This window comes from Prionailurus viverrinus, chromosome A2 (assembly GCF_022837055.1).
Source record: "Prionailurus viverrinus isolate Anna chromosome A2, UM_Priviv_1.0, whole genome shotgun sequence".
In the NCBI taxonomy this organism is placed as follows: domain Eukaryota; kingdom Metazoa; phylum Chordata; class Mammalia; order Carnivora; family Felidae; genus Prionailurus; species Prionailurus viverrinus.
Genome location: NC_062562.1, coordinates 158,704,935 through 158,724,654, shown reverse-complemented (window position 1 = coordinate 158,724,654; position 19,720 = coordinate 158,704,935). Strand labels below are relative to the sequence as shown.

Below are 19,720 nucleotides of genomic sequence, written 5' to 3'. Positions count from 1 at the left end.
CATTAATAGTAAATTATTTAATAGATATATGCTTGTGGAACAAATAATTGAGGATCTTCCCAAGATTGAAGTTGCCTGCAGTAGAGTAATTTAGGTTTGTTTATGTTTGTGAAACAAATATTTTTGTAAAGTCACATCCAGTTTGTTTTGCTTTCTTTTAATTAAAGCACTTGAGTGATATTTATTTAAAATCTAGTCTGAAAAACCTTTTACTTTTTTAAAGTTTATTTGTTGAAGCAATCTCAACACCCCCCAACGTGAGGCTTGAACTCATGATGCCAAGTTCAACAGCAGCACACTCCTCCCACCGAGCCAGCCGGCGCCCCTAAAAACCTTTTAAAACAAAGTATAGTGGTTTCTGCGTGAAAATATTGTGTCATTGTTTAATTAGTATAATGTTTTTTTCTTTCCTGGTGGTATGTAGAACAAGGGTGTTTCTGTTAATGATGTCTTTGGTCTAGTGAAAATACACTTGAGCTTAGTAACTTTAGTTGACCATGTGAAGCATATAACCAGTAGGGGAACAAAGCACTGGTTATGGCATAGGAGAGCGGGGTTGAGCCCCATTCCTGCCATTTATTAGCTATGTTACCTAGAGTAAAATCAGTTTTTTTGAACTCGAATCTTAGCTGCTAAATACAATAGCAGTGGTTTATGATTTAGTGGTCCTTAACTGGACGGTAACACTATGTTCATCTATTGAATACCATATCTTTTAAATGGCTCCTTTTTATGTTCTTGATGAGGTTAATAAAGATCCCCTCTTTTTCCCAGATCAGCAGTTCATTTTAATATACCTGTGTACCCACCTTCCCTCTTCAATTCCTCCCTTTTGACTTAAGAATGAAAGATTTCCAAAGAGAGATTAGGTTTCTTTTTTTTTTTTCTTTTTTTTTAACGGTTCCCATTTTTATTACATAGTGATCATGGAGTGTTATTTGTCTTGCTTTTCTTATTAGGAATTTAACCTTTTCTTTGTGGCCTGGATATATAGCTAATTTTTGTGAATTTTGTATGGACAGTGGAAAAGATCTATATTCAGATCACAGCATTTGATACACTTCACTTAATTGTGCCTTACTCGTTATTTTTTAACGTCCTTCAGCCTCTTGGATTGAGAAAGGCGAATGAGATCCTTCCAATACTGATGCATGACCGTTGCTTTCTTTTTGTTTTCACTTACAAAGTATGCCTTTGCCCATTTTCAGTCTTCTGGAGTTACTTTATTTTAGATACAGTATTTATAGCACACCGTTGGGTAATTCATTAGAAATGGAGAGAGAAGTCCAGACAAATGACATCAGAAAAGATTTTAAGGAAGATATGATGCATGAGTGAATTCTTCATGGAAGGAAAGAGGGACCTTGGTGTATGAGGTGGCAGGGAGGGAGACAGGGAAGGAGGCAGGATGGCAGAGAGGGGGCAGGGAGACGGGGCAGGTGGGATGGAAGGAGGGAGACTGGCTGGGAGGGAGGGAGGCAGGTGGCTGAGTGGGCCCGTGAGAGGGATGCTGCAGGAAGAGGTGAAACAGCAAAGGCTTTGGTGTGAGAGGCAGTCAGTCGTACTGTTTCCATAAATGTGTGTGCTAAGTTGAGGCTTTTCTTCTAGTAGTAGCGTTTTCGAGAAACGTCAATGGGAATGAAATTTCATGGATTTAAAATGTTTCAAGATGAGTATTTGTTTCCTTTAAACTTACACAGTGAGACTGGATACACTTTCATTTACTAAGGACTTGATTGGGATCCTTTCAGTTCCTCAAGTATATTGAATGTTTCTGGAGGGAAGTCTGAGGCTAGTGAGACTTCCCCCCCGACTTGAGAATACAGTTGGACTTTTATCTGTAAGTACAGCAATTTTCATTAGACTTGACTCAGCATCAGCGTGCATTGGTTTTTCTCGGCATGCCTGTGCCCCTCAATCCATAGGTTTAAGTCTCCCTGTAGATCTGGACAATTGGTCTTTGATTTGTTCTGTGTTCTCCTAGGTGAGTAGTTTATACATGTGCCATTTTTTTCTTAATCTTCCATTTCTCATTTTCTTTTCATCGCTAATTTCGTTGTTTCCATTTAATTTTGCTCATTTCTCAATTTTATCTAACGTGTGGTTTACTCCGTGATGCTTACTCTGCCTCAGACAACTTAGTGTTGAGAGTTAATTTCCTCGGTGAACTCTTTAGGCTCATAATTCATCTTTCTCACAATTCATCATCATCGTAATTCTGTGTTTCCAGAGTTCTTTTATCTCTTCTTGGAATGTTTCTTACTTTTTCATTAAGTTCTTTGAACCACGGTGGTATTTCCGGTCACGATTTTCATTCGCTTGGTGGCAGTGTATTTCTGGTGACTCTCTGTCCTCTGTTTCTCCCGTTGACTTCTTACTGCCTCTTCCTGCTTGCTTCCCTCCTGTTTTTCTCTCTCTGTCCTTCCCCCTCTCTCCTGTGACTTCTTGGTCCAGTTCTTTTGTTCCTGGTCTTCGAAGGAACTGGCTTGAAACTGAGTTATGTGGGAGCTGGGAGGGCAAGGATAAGCAGAGATTGCTCCTCAGGCACAGTGAAGGGCTTCCTGACACTGACCTTGACTCACTGCTGGCCGAGAGGCAGCCACAAAGCTGCTCCCACTTCAGTTTTTTCTATTTTTCTCCACCTTATCTCAGCGACCGTGTTTTCTGTCTACACTGCTTTTGTATCTGAATCTTTAGTCAAAGACCTCTTCTCAGTACCTTTCCATCCCCTGTTTGAGTTCACTGCCTCTGGTGGCCTTTTCACACACACTGTGATTGGGTGACAGATGTTCCCTGGTTTGACCTATGTTTTTTTCATTTGGCTGTTTTGGGATGGAGAGAGAACAGAGACTCCTCCACTGTCTTAAGGCTCTCATCTTCAAAATATTTTTTTCTTTCAGTCTTTTTTTTTAATTTTTATTTTTTATATGAAATTCATTGTCAAATTGGTTCCCATGCAACACCCAGTGCTCATCCCAACAGGTGCCATTCTCAGTGCCCATCACCCACCCTCCCCTCCCTCCCACCCCCCATCAACCCTCAGTTTGTTCTCAGTTTTTAAGAGTCTCCTATGGTTTGGCTCCCTCCCTCTCTAACTTTTTTTTTCTTCCCTTTCCCTCCCCCATGGTCTTCTGTTATCTTTTAGTCTTCCGGTAAATTTGTTTTAGTTAACAAAAGCCTTCTGGAAAGTCCCATTTAGGATTTGGCCTCTTGGCTCTTTCCGTTCCTTCTTTTATTTCCTGGTGATGTTTCTTCTGGTTGTTAATTACTTTTCTGGAGCACCAGATTTCACTGTCGATGGGGGGGGGGGGTTCCCAGATGGGTTAACTCTGAACAAGAGGGACATCACAGTACTGTGAACATTGAGGGCACATGTTGGTATTGCATTTATTAACTGTATTGTAGGGATCAATATTTCCACCCCCGTTCATTTCTCTGGGCTCTGTTGTACTTCCTTGTGCGCTCATGATGTTGCGCATCCCATGGATTATTAAAACAAGTTGAATACGTCTTTTAAGAAGAAGGGGAGTAACTTTTATTTGCCTGCTATCCCATCTGGAGGCCCTGGTTTCCTATTACTGAATTCTACTTAGTGGTGTTGTTTATGTTCCAAGGAGCAAAGAGAGGGAAAAAAATGCATGGTTAGAACCACGGTTAGAACAGGAGAGAGTTATTTTAGTTTCTATCGAATACCAAAAGTTATTTGCAAGCACTGCAGCCAAAAAAGAGAAGAGAGAGGGAAGAAAGAAGGAAGCCCTGCCAGTCCATGAAAACACCAGCATGTGCTGTCGTGCAGCACTTAACACTTGTTTCAGATTTACAAACCCAACAATGAAACACATTTTGCATAATGAAATATTTATTTTTTATCCATCATGCTTGCAAGCTGCTCTCCATTCATCATGTTTACAAACAGCAATGGCAGTGTTTCTTTCACAGGAGCCGAATGCAATTTCCAGCTGTTGAAATTAATTCTTTTTAAAGTCCTGTGAGAAACTATCCTCCAACAATGAATGTCGGCATTTGTATTTTTGTTCTCTTTTACATTTCCATTGGCTTTTGTTTTTATTTTCACTCATTAATAAAAGTGTTTTCAGTGGTGCTTGGTGTTTGAGATAGAACTAGAATAAATAAAAGGCTTTCTTCTCATTGTGTAACTGTGTTATTCACCGAGTTGATCACATTCTACTTTTGCACCGCCTTCATTGCTGTGATATGAAGATCGTACTGTTCTCATGTGATTTTGAGCCAAGACTTGTATAAAAGCCTCAAGGTGTAAAGTCTTCTTCATCTTCCTCTGGGGTATAATAGGTTGGGATACGCCGTGGGTGGTGATACGTTCTGCTCTGGGTACTGTATTCCCTTATCATGGATGTTATTTACACCCTGCTTACCCTTTAGATTTCTGTGATTCTGATAGTACAAAAATAAATAATTGGTACTGTGACGTAAATAATGGGTTAACACTTATTTTCTGTATGAAGTTGTGTTTCAGTTGTCTAAAAGTTGCTGTCTTTAGGGAAGAAATAATACAACAAGACGGTTATTATTATTTTAAAAATATTTTAAAGTCATTTTTGTTTTATTTTGATTTTTCCTGTACGTGCAAGTTGGGGAGAGGGGCAGAGGAGAGGGGATCCCAAGCACGCTCCATGAACAGCATGGAGCCCAGTTCAGGACTTGATCCCACCACCCTGGGATCATGACCAGAGCCGAAATCAAGGGTCGGATACTTAACCGACTGAGCCACCCAAGCACCTCGGTTATTGTTATTTTAAATGAAAAATACTGATCTTGCACAGGGTTACAAGGGGTAATGCGGCTAATCAATCTAGCCTAGTGTCTGCTGATAGGACTAGTTTTGGTTCACTCTCTATTCTGGGCATCTACCTGGAATGATTTCATTCCCTTCCTCTCTTTATATCTAGCTAACTCATATTTTTCAAATAATAATAATAATAAAACATTATTATTTTTTTATTATTTGTGGTCTCACTTCCTGTGGTTTGCTTTCTTTTAAACCAAAAGCTGAATTGACTTTGTCCTTTCTGCCTGCTCCCATAGAGTTTTGAACTTAGTCTACCTCTCTGTGTTCTACTTAATCTCTCATGCCGCCTTCTTCTTTTTTTCTCCTTTTCCTCCTCCTCCTCTTCTTCATCTTCCTCCTCCTCCTTTTTTTTTTTAAAATAAGTTTTTAGTTATTTATTTGAGTAATCTCTACACCCAACGTGGGGCTCTGACTCACAACCCTAAGATGAAGAGTTGCATGCTCTTCTGACTGAGCCAGCCAGGCACCCGTCTCATACCTTCTTAGCCAGTGCTGGTCAATATAATATGAGCCACAAGTAAAAATTTCAATTTGCTTGTATTCATGTTAGAGTAAAAAGAAGCAGGAGAAAGTAGTTATTGTAATGCTGTTGTACGTATTTAACACAATACATTCAGAGTATGATTCCAACATAAAGCTGATATAAAATTATTGAGACGTTTTATATTCTTTTGTACTGAGTCTTCAAAATCTGGTGTTTGACACTGGGGCACGTCTCCAGTGAGCCTAGCTGCACTTCAGATGCTCGCGTACCCAGGTGGCTAGTGGCTACCATATTGTATAGCTCTAGACTGTTCTTGACAGTTGGAACCACGTCTGCTTTTGTTGGCCATACTGCTGGCCACAGTTGGTGCTCATTCAGTACGTGCCTACAGATGAATGAATAAAAGATACTGGGGGGGTTATGCAGATCGACATCTTCCCGAATAATATCAGTACCTCCTGTTAGGATAACTTAGGCACGCGTGGCTAGAAAGATCCTGTGTCCAGTGATCAGGTTAGGGTAGTGGGGGCAGCCTTCATAGAGGTAAATCGCTGAGGATTTATTGCAGAAGACAGTGGGGTGAGGGAATTAAGAAGGTGGTCAGTCTCTATCCACCATCTAGTTTCCAGCCAACAGACCCTGATCCAGAGCATTGGACCATCAGCACCTTTCACTTTTACCGGTGGATGAAGCATCTTTCCAGTAGTCATAATCAAAATCTTTTTTTTTTTTAGTTTATTTATTTTGAGAGAAAGAGAAAGAGCATGAACAGGAGAGGGGCAGAGAGAGAGAGAGAGGGAGAGAATCCCAAGCAGTGATAGTTCAGGGCCTGATGTGGGGCTCAAACTCACGAACCATGAAATCATGACCTGAGCCGAAATCAAGAGTTGGACCCTTAACTGACTGAGCCACCCAGGTGCTCCCATAATCAAATTCTTACTCAAGTCCTATGCACACCTATTTAATACAAATGGTTGGTAATGCATCTGCTTCCGTTTGCTACTTAAAAAATAAAATTTCACTTGACATAAAGTGATAAAGTCAATGTGGGATAACAGTTCAAAATTGTGTAGTAAAATAATTAATGTGCATATTCTGTCACCTGCTAAGTATCCATGTATGTACCATTGAGAAAATGTTTCATTTGTGCAGAGGGAGGCAGGTAAATGATAATTGTAACATTTGTTTTAAATAGTAAAAATCTGTAAACCACCTAAACATCTATTGATCATATCAGTGTTTTTGACACATTCCTAAACTCTGTACAGTAGTTAAGTGAATCTAGAGTTTTATTTCTTTAAAAGGAATTTTTTTAAAATTTTTTTTCAACTTTTTTTATTTATTTTTGCGACAGAGAGACAGAGCATGAACGGGGGAGGGGCAGAGAGAGAGGGAGACACAGAATCGGAAACAGGCTCCAGGCTCTGAGCCATCAGCCCAGAGCCCGACGCGGGGCTCGAACTCACGGACCGCGAGATCGTGACCTGGCTGAAGTCGGACGCTTAACCGACTGTGCCACCCAGGCGCCCCTAAAAGGAATTTTTTTAATGTTTATTTATTTTTGAAAGAGAGAGACAGAGTGCGAGCAGGGGAGGGGCAGAGAGGGAGACAGAATCTGAAACAGGCTCCAGGCTCTGAGCTGTCAGAACAGAGCCCGAGGCAGAGCTCAAACTCACGGACCGCGAGATTGTGACCTAAGCTGAAGTGGGTGCTTAACCCACTGAGCCACCCAGGTGCCCCAATCTAGATTTTTATTTCTAAATGGAGCCCTCAAGTATATAATGTCAAATGACGAAAACAAGGTTTGGAACACAACAATTAAAGATAACCATGTCACATAATATTGCATGTGGCTCGTTGATGCCAATGCATGCTATGAGAAAGTTTAAAAAAAACAAAACAGAACAAAACACAAAACTCTAAGCCCTCTATTCAGAATAACGGTAAGGGGCATGGAGGTAGGTTGGGGCATTGGAGAGGTATCTAGGGAATATAAACTCCCACAGTTTCTTAGGTGACACAGAGTGCTAGGTGGAAACACTTGGCAGTTTTAGGTGGAGGGGACAGAGGTGTTCTCTTACTCTTTGCTGTATTTTAAATTGTTCTCAATTTATAAGATGTCTTCCATACATCCAGAGGATTTTCTTTATCTGTAGTATATATTTTTTTGAAAGTAAGGATTTCAGATTAAAAAGGCTAGGGATATTTTTCCTGGTGCACTTCATGTGAATTATTCCGATCCCTTGCTGAAAAAGGGTGCCCAGGTGGAGAAGTATCATTTTGATGTACAAAAGTGCATTCTGTAACTGAATTTTGTTCTATATTTCAGGCTAGAATTTTAATCCAGATCCCGATAGGAAAATACCCAATAAATTCAGGGTCCCGCAGGACCTTTTGTAGCCTCTTGAGTTAAGGTGGAAAGTACTTTTTGAAATCTAGAATAGCCAGAGCCATTCAAAGATGTTTTGGCTGTGGTGCAGTTGGGTTCAACAGGCGCTTAACAAACGCCCGCGTGTGCGAGGTACCGCGTCAGGCCGGAGGGTGGCCAGGAGAGAGTAGGCGTAAGGGGAACAAGAGAATGGCTGCTCTCAACCTTGCAGGATATCGAAGCAGTTGGGCAATGTTTGGTCAGTTGCTCAAGATAGGAAGCTAAAGGTCATCTCTGGTTCCTTTTGCACTGCCCCCCCCCCCCCCCCCCGGCAGTTTCTCAGCCCACAGTCCCTTCCACCTCCTGAATATATCTTGAGGTACATTCATTTCTTCCTGCCTTAAATGCTGCCCTCCTGGTCTAAGCCACCCTCTTCATTCCCAACTCATTCCATTACTTCCACTCTTTTCTCCCTCTAACCTGTTCCCAACATAGAAAAAATGATCTTTCCTCTGTAAGCTAGAATAGAAAACTCTCACACAAGCCCTTAATGACTTCCCTTTGTGCTTAAACTCTAGTCTAGGCCACAACCTGCTTAATATGGTCTTTGACTACCTCTCACCTTCATCTCTTTAGCGGCTGTTCCTGTACCTGACGAAAGGCCAAAGCAACTGGACTTTGTTTAATTACTTTAAAAATAAGCCTTCTCATATCTGATAAATCATGCTTTAAAGATTAAGATGAATTTCTCTCTAACAGTGCTCTGAGACAGCTTACAAACTAAGAAATGTGGTAGTTAATAAAGCACTCATCCATCTTCTGGAAGCACTTAGATCTTTGCACTTTGTCCCATGTGGTGGTGACTCTTGGCCTAAGGAGTTTTTGGGTAGTCACTTCTTGCTTTTAACCTGAACGCAGTGATTCCTCTTCTTTCCTTCTTTTTCTAGAAGTACGGTCCCTAGTTCTTCTCTCTTTTTTCTACTCATAGCCTTCAAATAGCTCTCCTACCTCTACTTTTCTTCCCCCTAAGCAGGAAGGAGAATTAGCTTATAACTGCTCACTTAGAAAAAGAGCATAGTCAAGTTCGAAGATTATAACGTGGAATTCTTACTTTATTTGGTAATCATAACATGTACTTATTTCTCTGTTTCTAATTATTTTGAATAAAGGCCCAATTACTGAAGTTAACCTATTATTGCTACTTAGGTTTCATGATGATTGGTTAAGAGTTTAGTTTGCGAGAAACTCTCAATAAATAGTGTTGGAATATTTTTATAAAGATGTCAGAGGTACTGGCAACAGTACAGACATGATCTGTAGGTGCGTTTCTTTATCTACAAAAAAGGGCAAATATATCACTTGTGTAACAAACATCTGATTTTGACCTCACTTGTGATATATGCGCCAATGAATCTCTAATTTGAAATATGTCTTGTATATAAGCTATGAGGTCTGTTCGCAGTGATTCATAAAAAAAGGAGAGGTGAAGGAATTCTGGTACCAAAGAAACTGGCAAAGGATGAGAATCGGTTCCAAATCTCTCTGCCTTTTATTATGTTACGCATTTGCATCAACAAAGTGATTTTTATTTAAAGGCTTTTATTTTCGCTACGTGGTGCAGCCCCCACTCAACGCTGTTCTCCCTTTCTATCTCAACTCTTCTTAATACTTGTAGGCATTTTGTTATTTTTACTCCTTCCCACAGATTTGCCACATCTCCTCATTTCGTCACTGCCATCTTACCAGTCTTTGTATATCAGGAAGTGAACAGAGCTAATCGAAGTGGTCACTTTTCATGTCACCATCCATGGTGACATCTGTGCAGTGGTTGTTCTTATCTGACTTGGGAGATGTGAACTACCCAGCAGTTCCCCAGAAGACCATCAAAAGGACCTAACTTCAACTTCTGTGACTATGGAAATGATTTAGTCATAGGGACTCAAATGAGTGTGAAGCACATATGCGGTGTGGGGTCATGATTAGAAGATTACCCAGAATATCACAAATACCCAGTATGTGTAGAGAACATATGAGAGATCTTATTGAAGGTTCAGAATGCTAAAATAGAGGTTAAGATGGTAGGTAGATTGGCATCTGGGAGAGATAAGAAGGCAGTCGATTGAGTTTGGACATAAGTTGCTTTGTTAGTTCACCTGACTTTGGTAGCTGGGTAGAATGCAGTTTCTGAGTAATAGTCTTGCTTGTATTTTTATTTGTTGATAGTCTTGCTTTTAATTTGGAAGTTGAGAGATGGCGGCGAACAATCTGCTTTACCGCTGGATGTCGTGGGATTGTGGGCAGGCTGCGGAAACGTAAGCGGTCCTCTGGTTAAGGCACTGGTTCTCGACTGGGAGTAATTTTGCCCTGGAGGGGACATTTGGCATCATCAACTTGGGGGTGCTGTTGGCAGTTAGCGTGTAGAGGCCAAGGATGCTGGTAAGCATTCTACTGTGCTAAGCGACCCCCTCGCAACAGAAATTCAGAATGTGAATAGTGCCAGTGCTGAGCGAGTGTTGTGTTGTGTTACAACAACACCAACAAAGCTCTGTTGTATGTTGTTTTACTCGCCATAGATAAAGCATGCGTATTTTCTACCTTGGCCCTAAAGAATGGCCAACTTTAGTAAAGATGTGATGATTGAGGATGGACTCATCCTTGTTTTTAACAAGACACATTTGTACAGACATGCCTATGCTAGCTTCACGTATATAAGACCATCTTTTTCTGTGCTGCTTCATGCTTTGCGTTTTTTACACATTATGAGGGTACTTCAGGATAAGCAGACAGTTTGATAGTTGGCTGTTTTTAAGATTTTGTTAATTTAGTAATGAAGTATTTGGTATCACTCGGTGTTAAGGGGGTACCTGATTTTAGACTTTATAAATTGCATCAAGGATAACCAAATGTCATCCTTTAGCTCCATGCTGTATAACTAGGAGGCGGGGAGATAGAAGGTGGCAGGCAGAAAGGATTATAGAATTTATACTGCAACACTTACCTATTGGTAATAAAAATCTTAATTATGCGGCATGAACCCAGATCATTAGGACTAGCACAGCACTGTGCCTATAGATGCTCAGTATAAGCACTTGGTTTTTATTTGAAATAAGGAAAATTCTGTACTGACTTGACTAAAATTTAAAGAGTATGCCACTTACTGTTTGTAAGATATTACAAATAATATGAGCCTTCTTAATTGTACATAAATATACTGTAAAACCTTTTCTCTAAAACTGAGTTATCTAAACAGCAAATAATTACGCATTGCAGTACGTCTGTGAGCAAAGTAAATTGTTGCTATCTCTCTCAGAGCATATATTTCTGTGACATCCTCTGAATGAAGGTGTTTCCACATGAAATCATGTCTTGATAGGAAAAGCATGCTTATCTGTCTCTGTTAATCCTGTGCATGAACTAACTGCTTTGCATCATAATCAAAGCTGTGCTGGTGATAGTCTGCCTATTTTTACTATATACTCTCTAAAGAAATATGCCTCTCCTCTTAAGGGCTTGGTCCATCACAGATTGGAGACCTGAAAAGTAGTCTTCTCCACCTGATAGAAGGAAGATTCAGTGTCTTTGAAACAGAAATTAAGATTTGTATTAGTTAGGGCTCTTCCTGTTTCAAGTGAACTTGGCCTGAGCCCGAAAAGGGCGTTTAGAGTTCATGTAATTGAAAAGGCTAGTGCCTGGCCCTTGCTATGGCTGTGGGACCCAAACAGTGCTCTTGGCCTAGCTTTACTATGCTGACTTCATTCTCTGTGTTGATTTGATAGATCATAGACCCAGCCTTCTCAAGGTCAGGTCAGAGTCTCTCTGGTTGCAGGGCAGTAGGAAAGGGAATGTGGCAAGTCTCTTTCAGTGTCATTATTTTTAAATGGATTGAACGAGATTGGCATAGATTGGGCCGTATGTCATATCTGGATTTGGGTATAGATTTAATGTCTCCTGTGACTGAAAGTACAAAAACCAATCTTTTTCCTAATCCTGTCCTCTTTTGCAGAAGTACCACTGTAAGCAGTATCTTGTGCTTAAAGTTGTATAAATGTAAAAATCATTAACTATCATTTTATATGTAGATGATTGTGTCTTAATATGTGTTTTTCCTTTTATCAGAGATCATCAATATATTCAACACCCCCACATATGAAAGATCTCCAAGGAAGTTCCTTTAACTCTCTATTAAATAACAGAAATATCTTAAACAGATGTTCTGTTTTTTTTTATGAAGTGTTTAAGAAATGCCAAAAGTGGATAACACCTAAAAGAGCTTAAAGGTAATAGTTCACTAAAGAAAAGCTTCCGTGAATCCTCATACAGAATCTGTTTCTTACTAGGCTTCATTATATGGTTGAGTTTTTAATACCGGCAGAGAATAACTGTAGGTGAATTAAACGTTTTTAAGCAAGAGATATTTCTGGAAGAATTAAATCATTCAGAGCTTCTTGGCTGATTTAAGTACGACGTGTAAATAATTGCTAAGTATAGTCTCTCATGATAAAAGTTGGTTAAAAACACTTATTTTCAATGCAAAATGGATTAAAGAGTTAAATGTAAAACCCCAAACTGTAAAACTTACAGAAGAAAACATAAGGAAAAACGTCACAACATTGGCTTTGTAATGATTTCATGGATATGATGCTTAAGAGCACAGGCAACAAAAGCAAAATGAGATAATTGGGATTACATCAAACCAGAAAGCTTTTGTGCGGAGACAGCAACAGGGTGAAAACGCAGCCTACAGAATAGGAGAAAATAATTTGCAGGCTATGTATCTTGCAAAGAACCAAAACCCCCAAAATAACACCACCACCGTCTGATAGATGCACAGAACAAATAGGTGGCTGCCAGAGGTGGCGGGAGTGAGATGGGAGAAATGGGTGACCGGGGTCCCCCCGAAATAAGAAATTTTTTAAAAGGAAGAAAATCTTGCAATACGTGAAAACCTGGATGAGCCTGAAGGACATTAAGCGAAGTGGAAAAAGCCAGCCACAGAAGGAAAAGTACTGCCCGGACCCCTTGTGTGAGGCAGCTAAAATAGTCAAGCATGTAGCCGAGAATAGAACGGTGGTTGCGGGGGGCTGAGGGAAGGAACAAATGAAGAGTTGTTATTCCAGGGATCTAAGGTTTCAGTTACGCAACACCATCAAGTTCTAGAGATCTGTTACACGACACTGCACCTCTAGTTAATGAGACTGTGTTGCTTACCTAAGCTTTTAAGAGGGTAGATCTCCTGTGAAGTGTTCTTACCACAATAAAAACAAACCAAACAACACTCTTCTCTGTAGTGCCTGATAGTGAACCTTCTGCTGGCATCAGTGTAGTTGTGAATGTGCTCACGGTGGTTGTCAGCGATTTTCATTTCCTTATTAATGTGTATTAGTGGACTGTTGCTGAGTCTCATCCAGAAGGGACATACTTTTTCTGCCGTAGCTGGATGAACTCATGGATGGCTGTGTCAGGCAGGGAAAGAATCCTGGCTTAAACCAGTAGTATTGACGGATTAGATTGGTTTCACGTACGCAAAGGCTAATTGAATCCTTGGGGTACTAGGAGTTACGACCTGTGCTGGGAAGAAACAGGATGTCGGTAGAGTTACTTAGCTCTCTAGGGATACAGTAAGACTTCTAAAGAAGATTCGGACCTTCTCTTTCCTCTAGATCAACTGTAGGCATCTGCAATTCAATCCTGACAAAGTCTGACCAAATATTTGATTCCTTCTAACAATGGGGTTAGATCTGGAATTGTTACATTACTTTATGTGTATTTCCCCTTTTAGTTCCTACTGCTGATTTTTTAAAATTAAAATTACACTATGATTCAAATTCTTTTGTGCAGATATTTTTAACAGCACAGGGTTTAACGTAAAGAGTGAAAAAACAAGTCTTCTCCATGATGCCATACCCATTCTTCACTAATAATCACTGTTAAAGGGTTTGGGTCTGTGGAATACAGAGGTGGTCTTGGGTTTGGATTAACGCACTAGTAACACATGATAGGCTTTACTCAGCACTAAGTGTTCTTAGCTTTAAGGAAGGGTACAAGACAGATCTTAAAGTTTGTTTGATAACAGAAGTAGTGAAGGTCTAGTCATGTCCTAGGAATGACTTTGAAATGTTCTGGTCACTCCATGTGTGGGATGCAGGTGGCCACAAAAGCCATCAGTTCCCCCGGGGGTTTTATCCTCTGCTGGTTGTTAGAGTTTCCTCAGGGGTGTATGTTAGCATCCGTTCTGCAGTGCATCTTATCAACTGAGTACTGATTACTTGATAAACATTCTTGGTAATGTAACTTTTGCCTGACTCTTTGTTTTCTTGGATTTGTTATACCCTTACACATTCTCTGAGTCGCTATTGCAAGCAAGATTTGACCAAGGGTTATTTAAAGTTTTAAATAACAATGTATCTGATAAGAGCACACAAATACATATAAGAGCTACCTTTTTTTTTATGGTTCTCTACTATGGTTATGATGTATCTTACCCCTATTCGACTGATGACGGGTTAGGTTTGCTGGTAGTTTTTCATGATTACACATCATATCACAATGAAAATCCCTGTGTATATGCCTTTGTGAATTTGGGCAGGTGTTTTTATAGGCTACGTAGAATTTCTGGATCAAAGGGATGCACATTTAAATTTTTATTACTCTCCCAAACTGTCCTTCAGAGTTGTAGTGTCCTCAACAGAATGTGAGAGAATGCTTCCCTCTGCTGCTTCCTTCTAGTTCCACGTTGTCTCTCCTGAAAATTCTGTGAATTTGGCAAAATATATATCGTAATTTTTATTTTACATTGGAATCAACAGGCTTGGGATTAGCTTGAAGTTAGAGGGCTAATAAGTGACGGATCTAGATTAGAGTTGAAACCTTTGATAGTCTGCTTTTCTTTGACTTCAGCTGGAACTGCAAAATTCTTCTTTGGTTTTATTTTATTTTTCCATTTTAATACTTAGAACAAATTTAATAGCCTCCTTTTGAGAAAGTCACATTATTTCTGTCCAACTTTATTCAACAGAAATCAATGAAATAGCCAATTAACCTGTGCTTTTGAATGGAGCTCTTCATTTCCTGACAGTAACATTAACTCACGTTATGCCATTTACACGTTTAACATACTTACTGGTAGTACCAATATATAAAGATAATGTCATGATTTTACTGTACTGTAGTCTTTAGTTGCATATTAACCCAATGCATAGTAAATAATTGCCCAATCATTGAAGTTACAATATTTCACAAATGTACACAACTTCAGCTGTATATGCCAATGAAAATTTCACATTAAGAGATAAGTCATGGACTAACCTGTATTTGTTCTGGTTTGGAACAGTTTAAAAAAAATTTTTTTTTCAACGTTTATTTATTTTTGGGACAGAGAGAGACAGAGCATGAACGGGGGAGGGGCAGAGAGAGAGGGAGACACAGAATCGGAAACAGGCTCCAGGCTCTGAGTCATCAGCCCAGAGCCTGACGCGGGGCTCGAACTCACGGACCGCGAGATCGTGACCTGGCTGAAGTCGGACGCTCAACCGACTGCGCCACCCAGGCGCCCCAGGAACAGTTTAAATGATGGAGTGAACAGGTTTTTGAAGCTGATTCATTATGACTTATAAAAAAATGTGTAAGAGTACCTTCTACTTCTGGGTCTTTTAGTTTGTTACTTTCATCAACAGGTATATTTGTAACTTTTTTCCACATCCTCTCAGTGAATTTATGCCAACATTCTTCATGCTTGAAATATTTTGTTTTTCAAATGCAACTTTATGTACATATGTGGAAAGTATTTCAAACCAGCCAAAACATTTTATTACTAAAATTTTAAAAAGGTAGAATACATCTTTTTTTGGTCAAACTTTATTAAAAACAAAACTGTTTTAAGGCTAGATGGGAACTTGTTTTTCCTTTCAGGTGGATTATACCCCCGCTTGCAACTTAAAGGTAATGAGAGAAAATTCTATAGAATTTCTCAGGGTTATTTTAGCTCCCTTTGCCATTTAAAACAGGAATAGGGGCGCCTGGGTGGCTCAGTGGGTCAAGCGTCGGACTTTGGCTTAGGTCATGATCTCACGGTCTGTGAGTTCGAGCCCCATGTCAGGCTCTGTGCTGACATCTCAGAGCCTGGAGCCTGCTTCGGATTCTGTGTCTCCCTTTCTTTCTGCTCCTCCCCCTCTCTTGCTCTGTCTGTCTCTCTCTCTCAAAAAAAAAAAAAAAATAAATAAAAATAAATAAAAACATTAAAAAAATTTAAAAAATTTTTAACATTTATTTATTTTTGAGACAGAAAGAGAGCATGAACAGGGGAGGGTCAGAGAAAGAGGGAGACACAGAATCTGAAACAGGCTCCAGGCTCTGAGCTGTCAGCACAGAGCCCGACGTGGGGCTCGAACCCACGGACCGCAAGAACATGACCTGAGCCGAAGTCGGACGCTTAACCGACCGAGCCACCCAGGCGCCCCAACGTTAAAAAAATTTTAAACAGGAGTAGATATGGACACTTTTGCTTCCTATGATCTAAATATTTCTCTTTTCATAAACTGCTCTAAAAATGTCAGTCTGAATTTAGGCGTAAGAAGTAACAGAAATTAGGGAAAGTTTTGGGATTGTGAAAGTAACACTAATCTTCCCTGAACTAGATTTATTGATAAGCAGTTGTTCGGAGTTGTTCACTGAAACTTCCTTCTCCCTTCCTTGCCTTCCCATTACATTTTGTTGCCTTTATTATAGTTCCCTGAGAATCTATAATGCATCCTGTACATTTGCTTCAGTCTCTCTTTCTTCTGCCAAATTGTGAGCCTGGGGTATTAAGTGTGTTGGTTACTCACCTTATTATTCTGTTTGTGGCCTGGAACATAACAAGTATGAACGTTGAATTCAACCGATCCTTGACAAATACTATGCTGTGAAGTTGACAATCCACTCTATTTGCTAATCCTTAGCCACTACAAAACTATTTCTTAGATTTCCTTATTAGTTGGGCGAATCCCTTTTTATATAAAAAGATTTAATATATGTTAATTTTGTATAAAGATAATTGTTTTATGTACTCAGAGGGTAATTACGGATAGTTTACCATCTGTCTCTATTTTAATCAGTCTCTTCTGTCTTCCTATTCAATTGTTGTATGCCGTGTTTTATATATGAGACCCAGTGTAGTTTTTGGTGGTTTTGAACTTTTGGGTTTCGCTATTTAGAAAATGTGCAGAATATTCTGTGATCTTCTTGAAGTTATGTTTGTGGCTTATTTGAATTTGGGTGTCCTTCCTCCTAAGGAAATATATATTGTCAATAATTGGTAAGATGAGAAGGGAAGGGGATTTTGTAAGTGCCAGAAAATGATGCAGTAGCTCCAAAGAGTAGTGTTTCTTCTGAAGGTGCCGGTGCCTAGGGTCTTTGCTGGTCTTTGTGGCCCTCGTGACTTTGGTTTTAACAGCTGTGTGGGGACAGAGACAAGCTTTGGTTTGTTCGAGATGAGGAATTGGAATCTTGGACATATCCGCATTCACTGTCCTTGCCCAGGATAAAAAATAAAATTTGATCTGAAACCTTTTGGTAAAGAATATCTATCTATCTATCTATCTACCTATCTATCTATCTATTTATAAAATTTTTTAAGTTTATTTATTTTTTGAGAGACAGAGAGCATGAGCAGGGGAGGAGCAGAGAGAGAGGGAGTCAGAGTCCAAAGCAGGCTCCAGGCTCTGAGCTGTCAGCACAGAGCCCTGACGCAGGGCTCGAACCCACGAACTGTGAGATCATAACTTGAGCTGAAGTCAGACGCTTAACCTATTGAGCCACCAAGGCACCCCAAGAATATTTAAAAAAGAAGAAAAGAAGGAACTGATGATAAGATACTGAACATTTTTGGGAAAATTGGAAATGAGAGCAGTAATGACAAGAAAATGGTAGTTCCTGGGCTAAGGGAATTTCAAGGAACAACTGCTCAGTAGCTCCAAATCCTAGAGTGAAAGCAAGACATAAAAGTCCCGGCTGGAGAGACAGCCAGTCTTACTCGAATGTCTTGGTTCTTCCCGAATTTTACTTTTGTGCCATCTCATAATTTTTACTGTGTGCACACATTACCTAGATTGTTACTTAATATTTCAAAACAGCCTTATGACATCATGTTTATGATTTTATTTTTAAATTTTTTTTTCAACGTTTATTTATTTTTGGGACAGAGAGAGACAGAGGATGAACAGGGGAGGGGCAGAGAGAGAGGGAGACACAGAATCAGAAACAGGCTCCAGGCTCTGAGCCATCAGCCCAGAGCCCGACATGGGGCTCGAACTCATGGACCGCGAGATCGTGACCTGGCTGAAGTCGGACGCTTAACCGCCTGTGCCACCCAGGCGCCCCTATGATTTTATTTTTAAAAGAAAATGGTTATATCACAACAACATATGGAAACCCATACCTGCCATCAATAGAACACATCTGTAAAATTAATTGAGGAAGGGAACGAAGTGACAACGATGTCCTGTTGTCCCCTGTTGAGCATGAATCCTATCTTCTCTTGTAAAGAAGGAAAAATAAGCTTTGAGAGAGATTGAAGACGCCCAATACACTCCTCCCCTTTGATTTTATAGGAGGAATTTAAAAAGATGCAAAAAAGAAACACTGTCTTAGGTGATTCTGTCTAACTTGACCGTGTGCTATGCAGGATCCCTTGTGGTATGTCGTACAGAGGTCACGGGCTGAATGTGACAAGTCCAAAGTGGGAAGGAAGCATTGACATTGTGTATGTCTGAGTGCCTACTTTGTGATGTTTATCATTTATGTGGTGCTGCTCTAAGCTTCTTATATTGAAATACTCTTTGTTTTTTCTATTTGAAGCTCTTTTAAGAGCCTGTGCTGATGGAGGTGCTAACCGCCTGTACGATACCACGGAAGGAGAGAGGGAAAGGTATGCTTTCTTCTAGTCAGTGTCAAAAATACCACTAATTCTATTCTTGGGTTGGTTTTCTTCTCTCCTTGGTAAATGATGACTATTAATTTTACTTTGAAGTGAACAGAAAACCACCTCAGTGAGAGACCTGCTCCGCCATGTTAATATTATTTCTTTGTTTTGAATGTATCTCTTAGAATAAGTAGGCCAACCATGTTATTTATTTATGTGCTTATTTATGTATTCATTTATGCTTAAAGTTTATTTTTGAGAGAGAGAGAGCGTGCACATGCGTGAGTGGAACAGGGGGGAGAGGGGCAGAGAGAGGGAGACAGAGGGTCTGAAATAGGCTCTGTGCTGAGAGCAGACAGCCTGATGTGGGGCTGGGACTCACAAACCCTGGGATCATGACCTGAGCTGAAGTTGGATGCTAAACTGACTGAGCCACCCAGGTGCCCTGGCCAATCGTATTATTTAACAGTCCCTCACTCTGCTACTTGAAAAGTCTCATTAAGTAGCATTATCAAATATTTGTATCTAGGGGGACTTTGAACATTGACTAAAATAAAACCAGTAATGATTATTTGAGTTGTTATTCAGTTTAAATGAATGAAAACTGGCCTTGTAAACAAATGATACATTCTGTTGTAGAAGCAAGACTTTTGTATTAGTGTTAAGTAAAGCTAAATATAATTTAACTTCATTACTTCTGAGTTATGCACCCACATATTTTAGGAGATAAGTTACTTATTTCTTTTTTTAATGTTTATTTTTATTTTTATTTTATTTTTATTTTTTTAACGTTTATTTGTTACTGAGAGACAGAGACACAGAGCACGAGCAGGGGAGGGGCCAAGAGATGGAGAGACACAGAATCAGAAGCAAGTGTCAGGCTCTGAGCTGTCAGCACAGAGCCCGATGTGCGGCTCTGACTCACAGACCGCGAAATCATGACCTGTGCTGAAGTCAGACGCTCAACCGACTGAGCCACCCAGGCACCCCAATAACTTACTTCTTAATGATTTGGTATCTGTACTGTCTGATTTCCCAGATCTTTGCATGATGAGCTATTTTTAGACAAGGGAATACGTTTGATGAAAGCAAATTTAAATCCAGCTCATTGCCAACATGTTTATGGTTCAACCTCCTGGCAAA

The 19,720-nt window shown here is 39.9% G+C and overlaps 1 protein-coding gene across 12 annotated transcripts in view; it reads left to right on the top strand.

Moving 5' to 3' along the window:
- The window catches only part of TPK1 (thiamin pyrophosphokinase 1), a 351,530-nt gene that overhangs the window by 126,686 nt on the left and 205,124 nt on the right, over nucleotides 1–19,720 (top strand). For 6 of the 12 annotated variants that reach the window (XM_047837361.1, XM_047837360.1, XM_047837363.1 and 3 more), the window contains one exon: nucleotides 18,514–18,583. The exons of the other annotated variants lie outside the window; for them this stretch is intronic. In XM_047837361.1, the coding sequence (XP_047693317.1) occupies nucleotides 18,514–18,583 (70 nt within the window). The remainder of the gene's footprint in view (nucleotides 1–18,513; nucleotides 18,584–19,720) is intronic. 12 annotated transcript variants of the gene reach the window in all.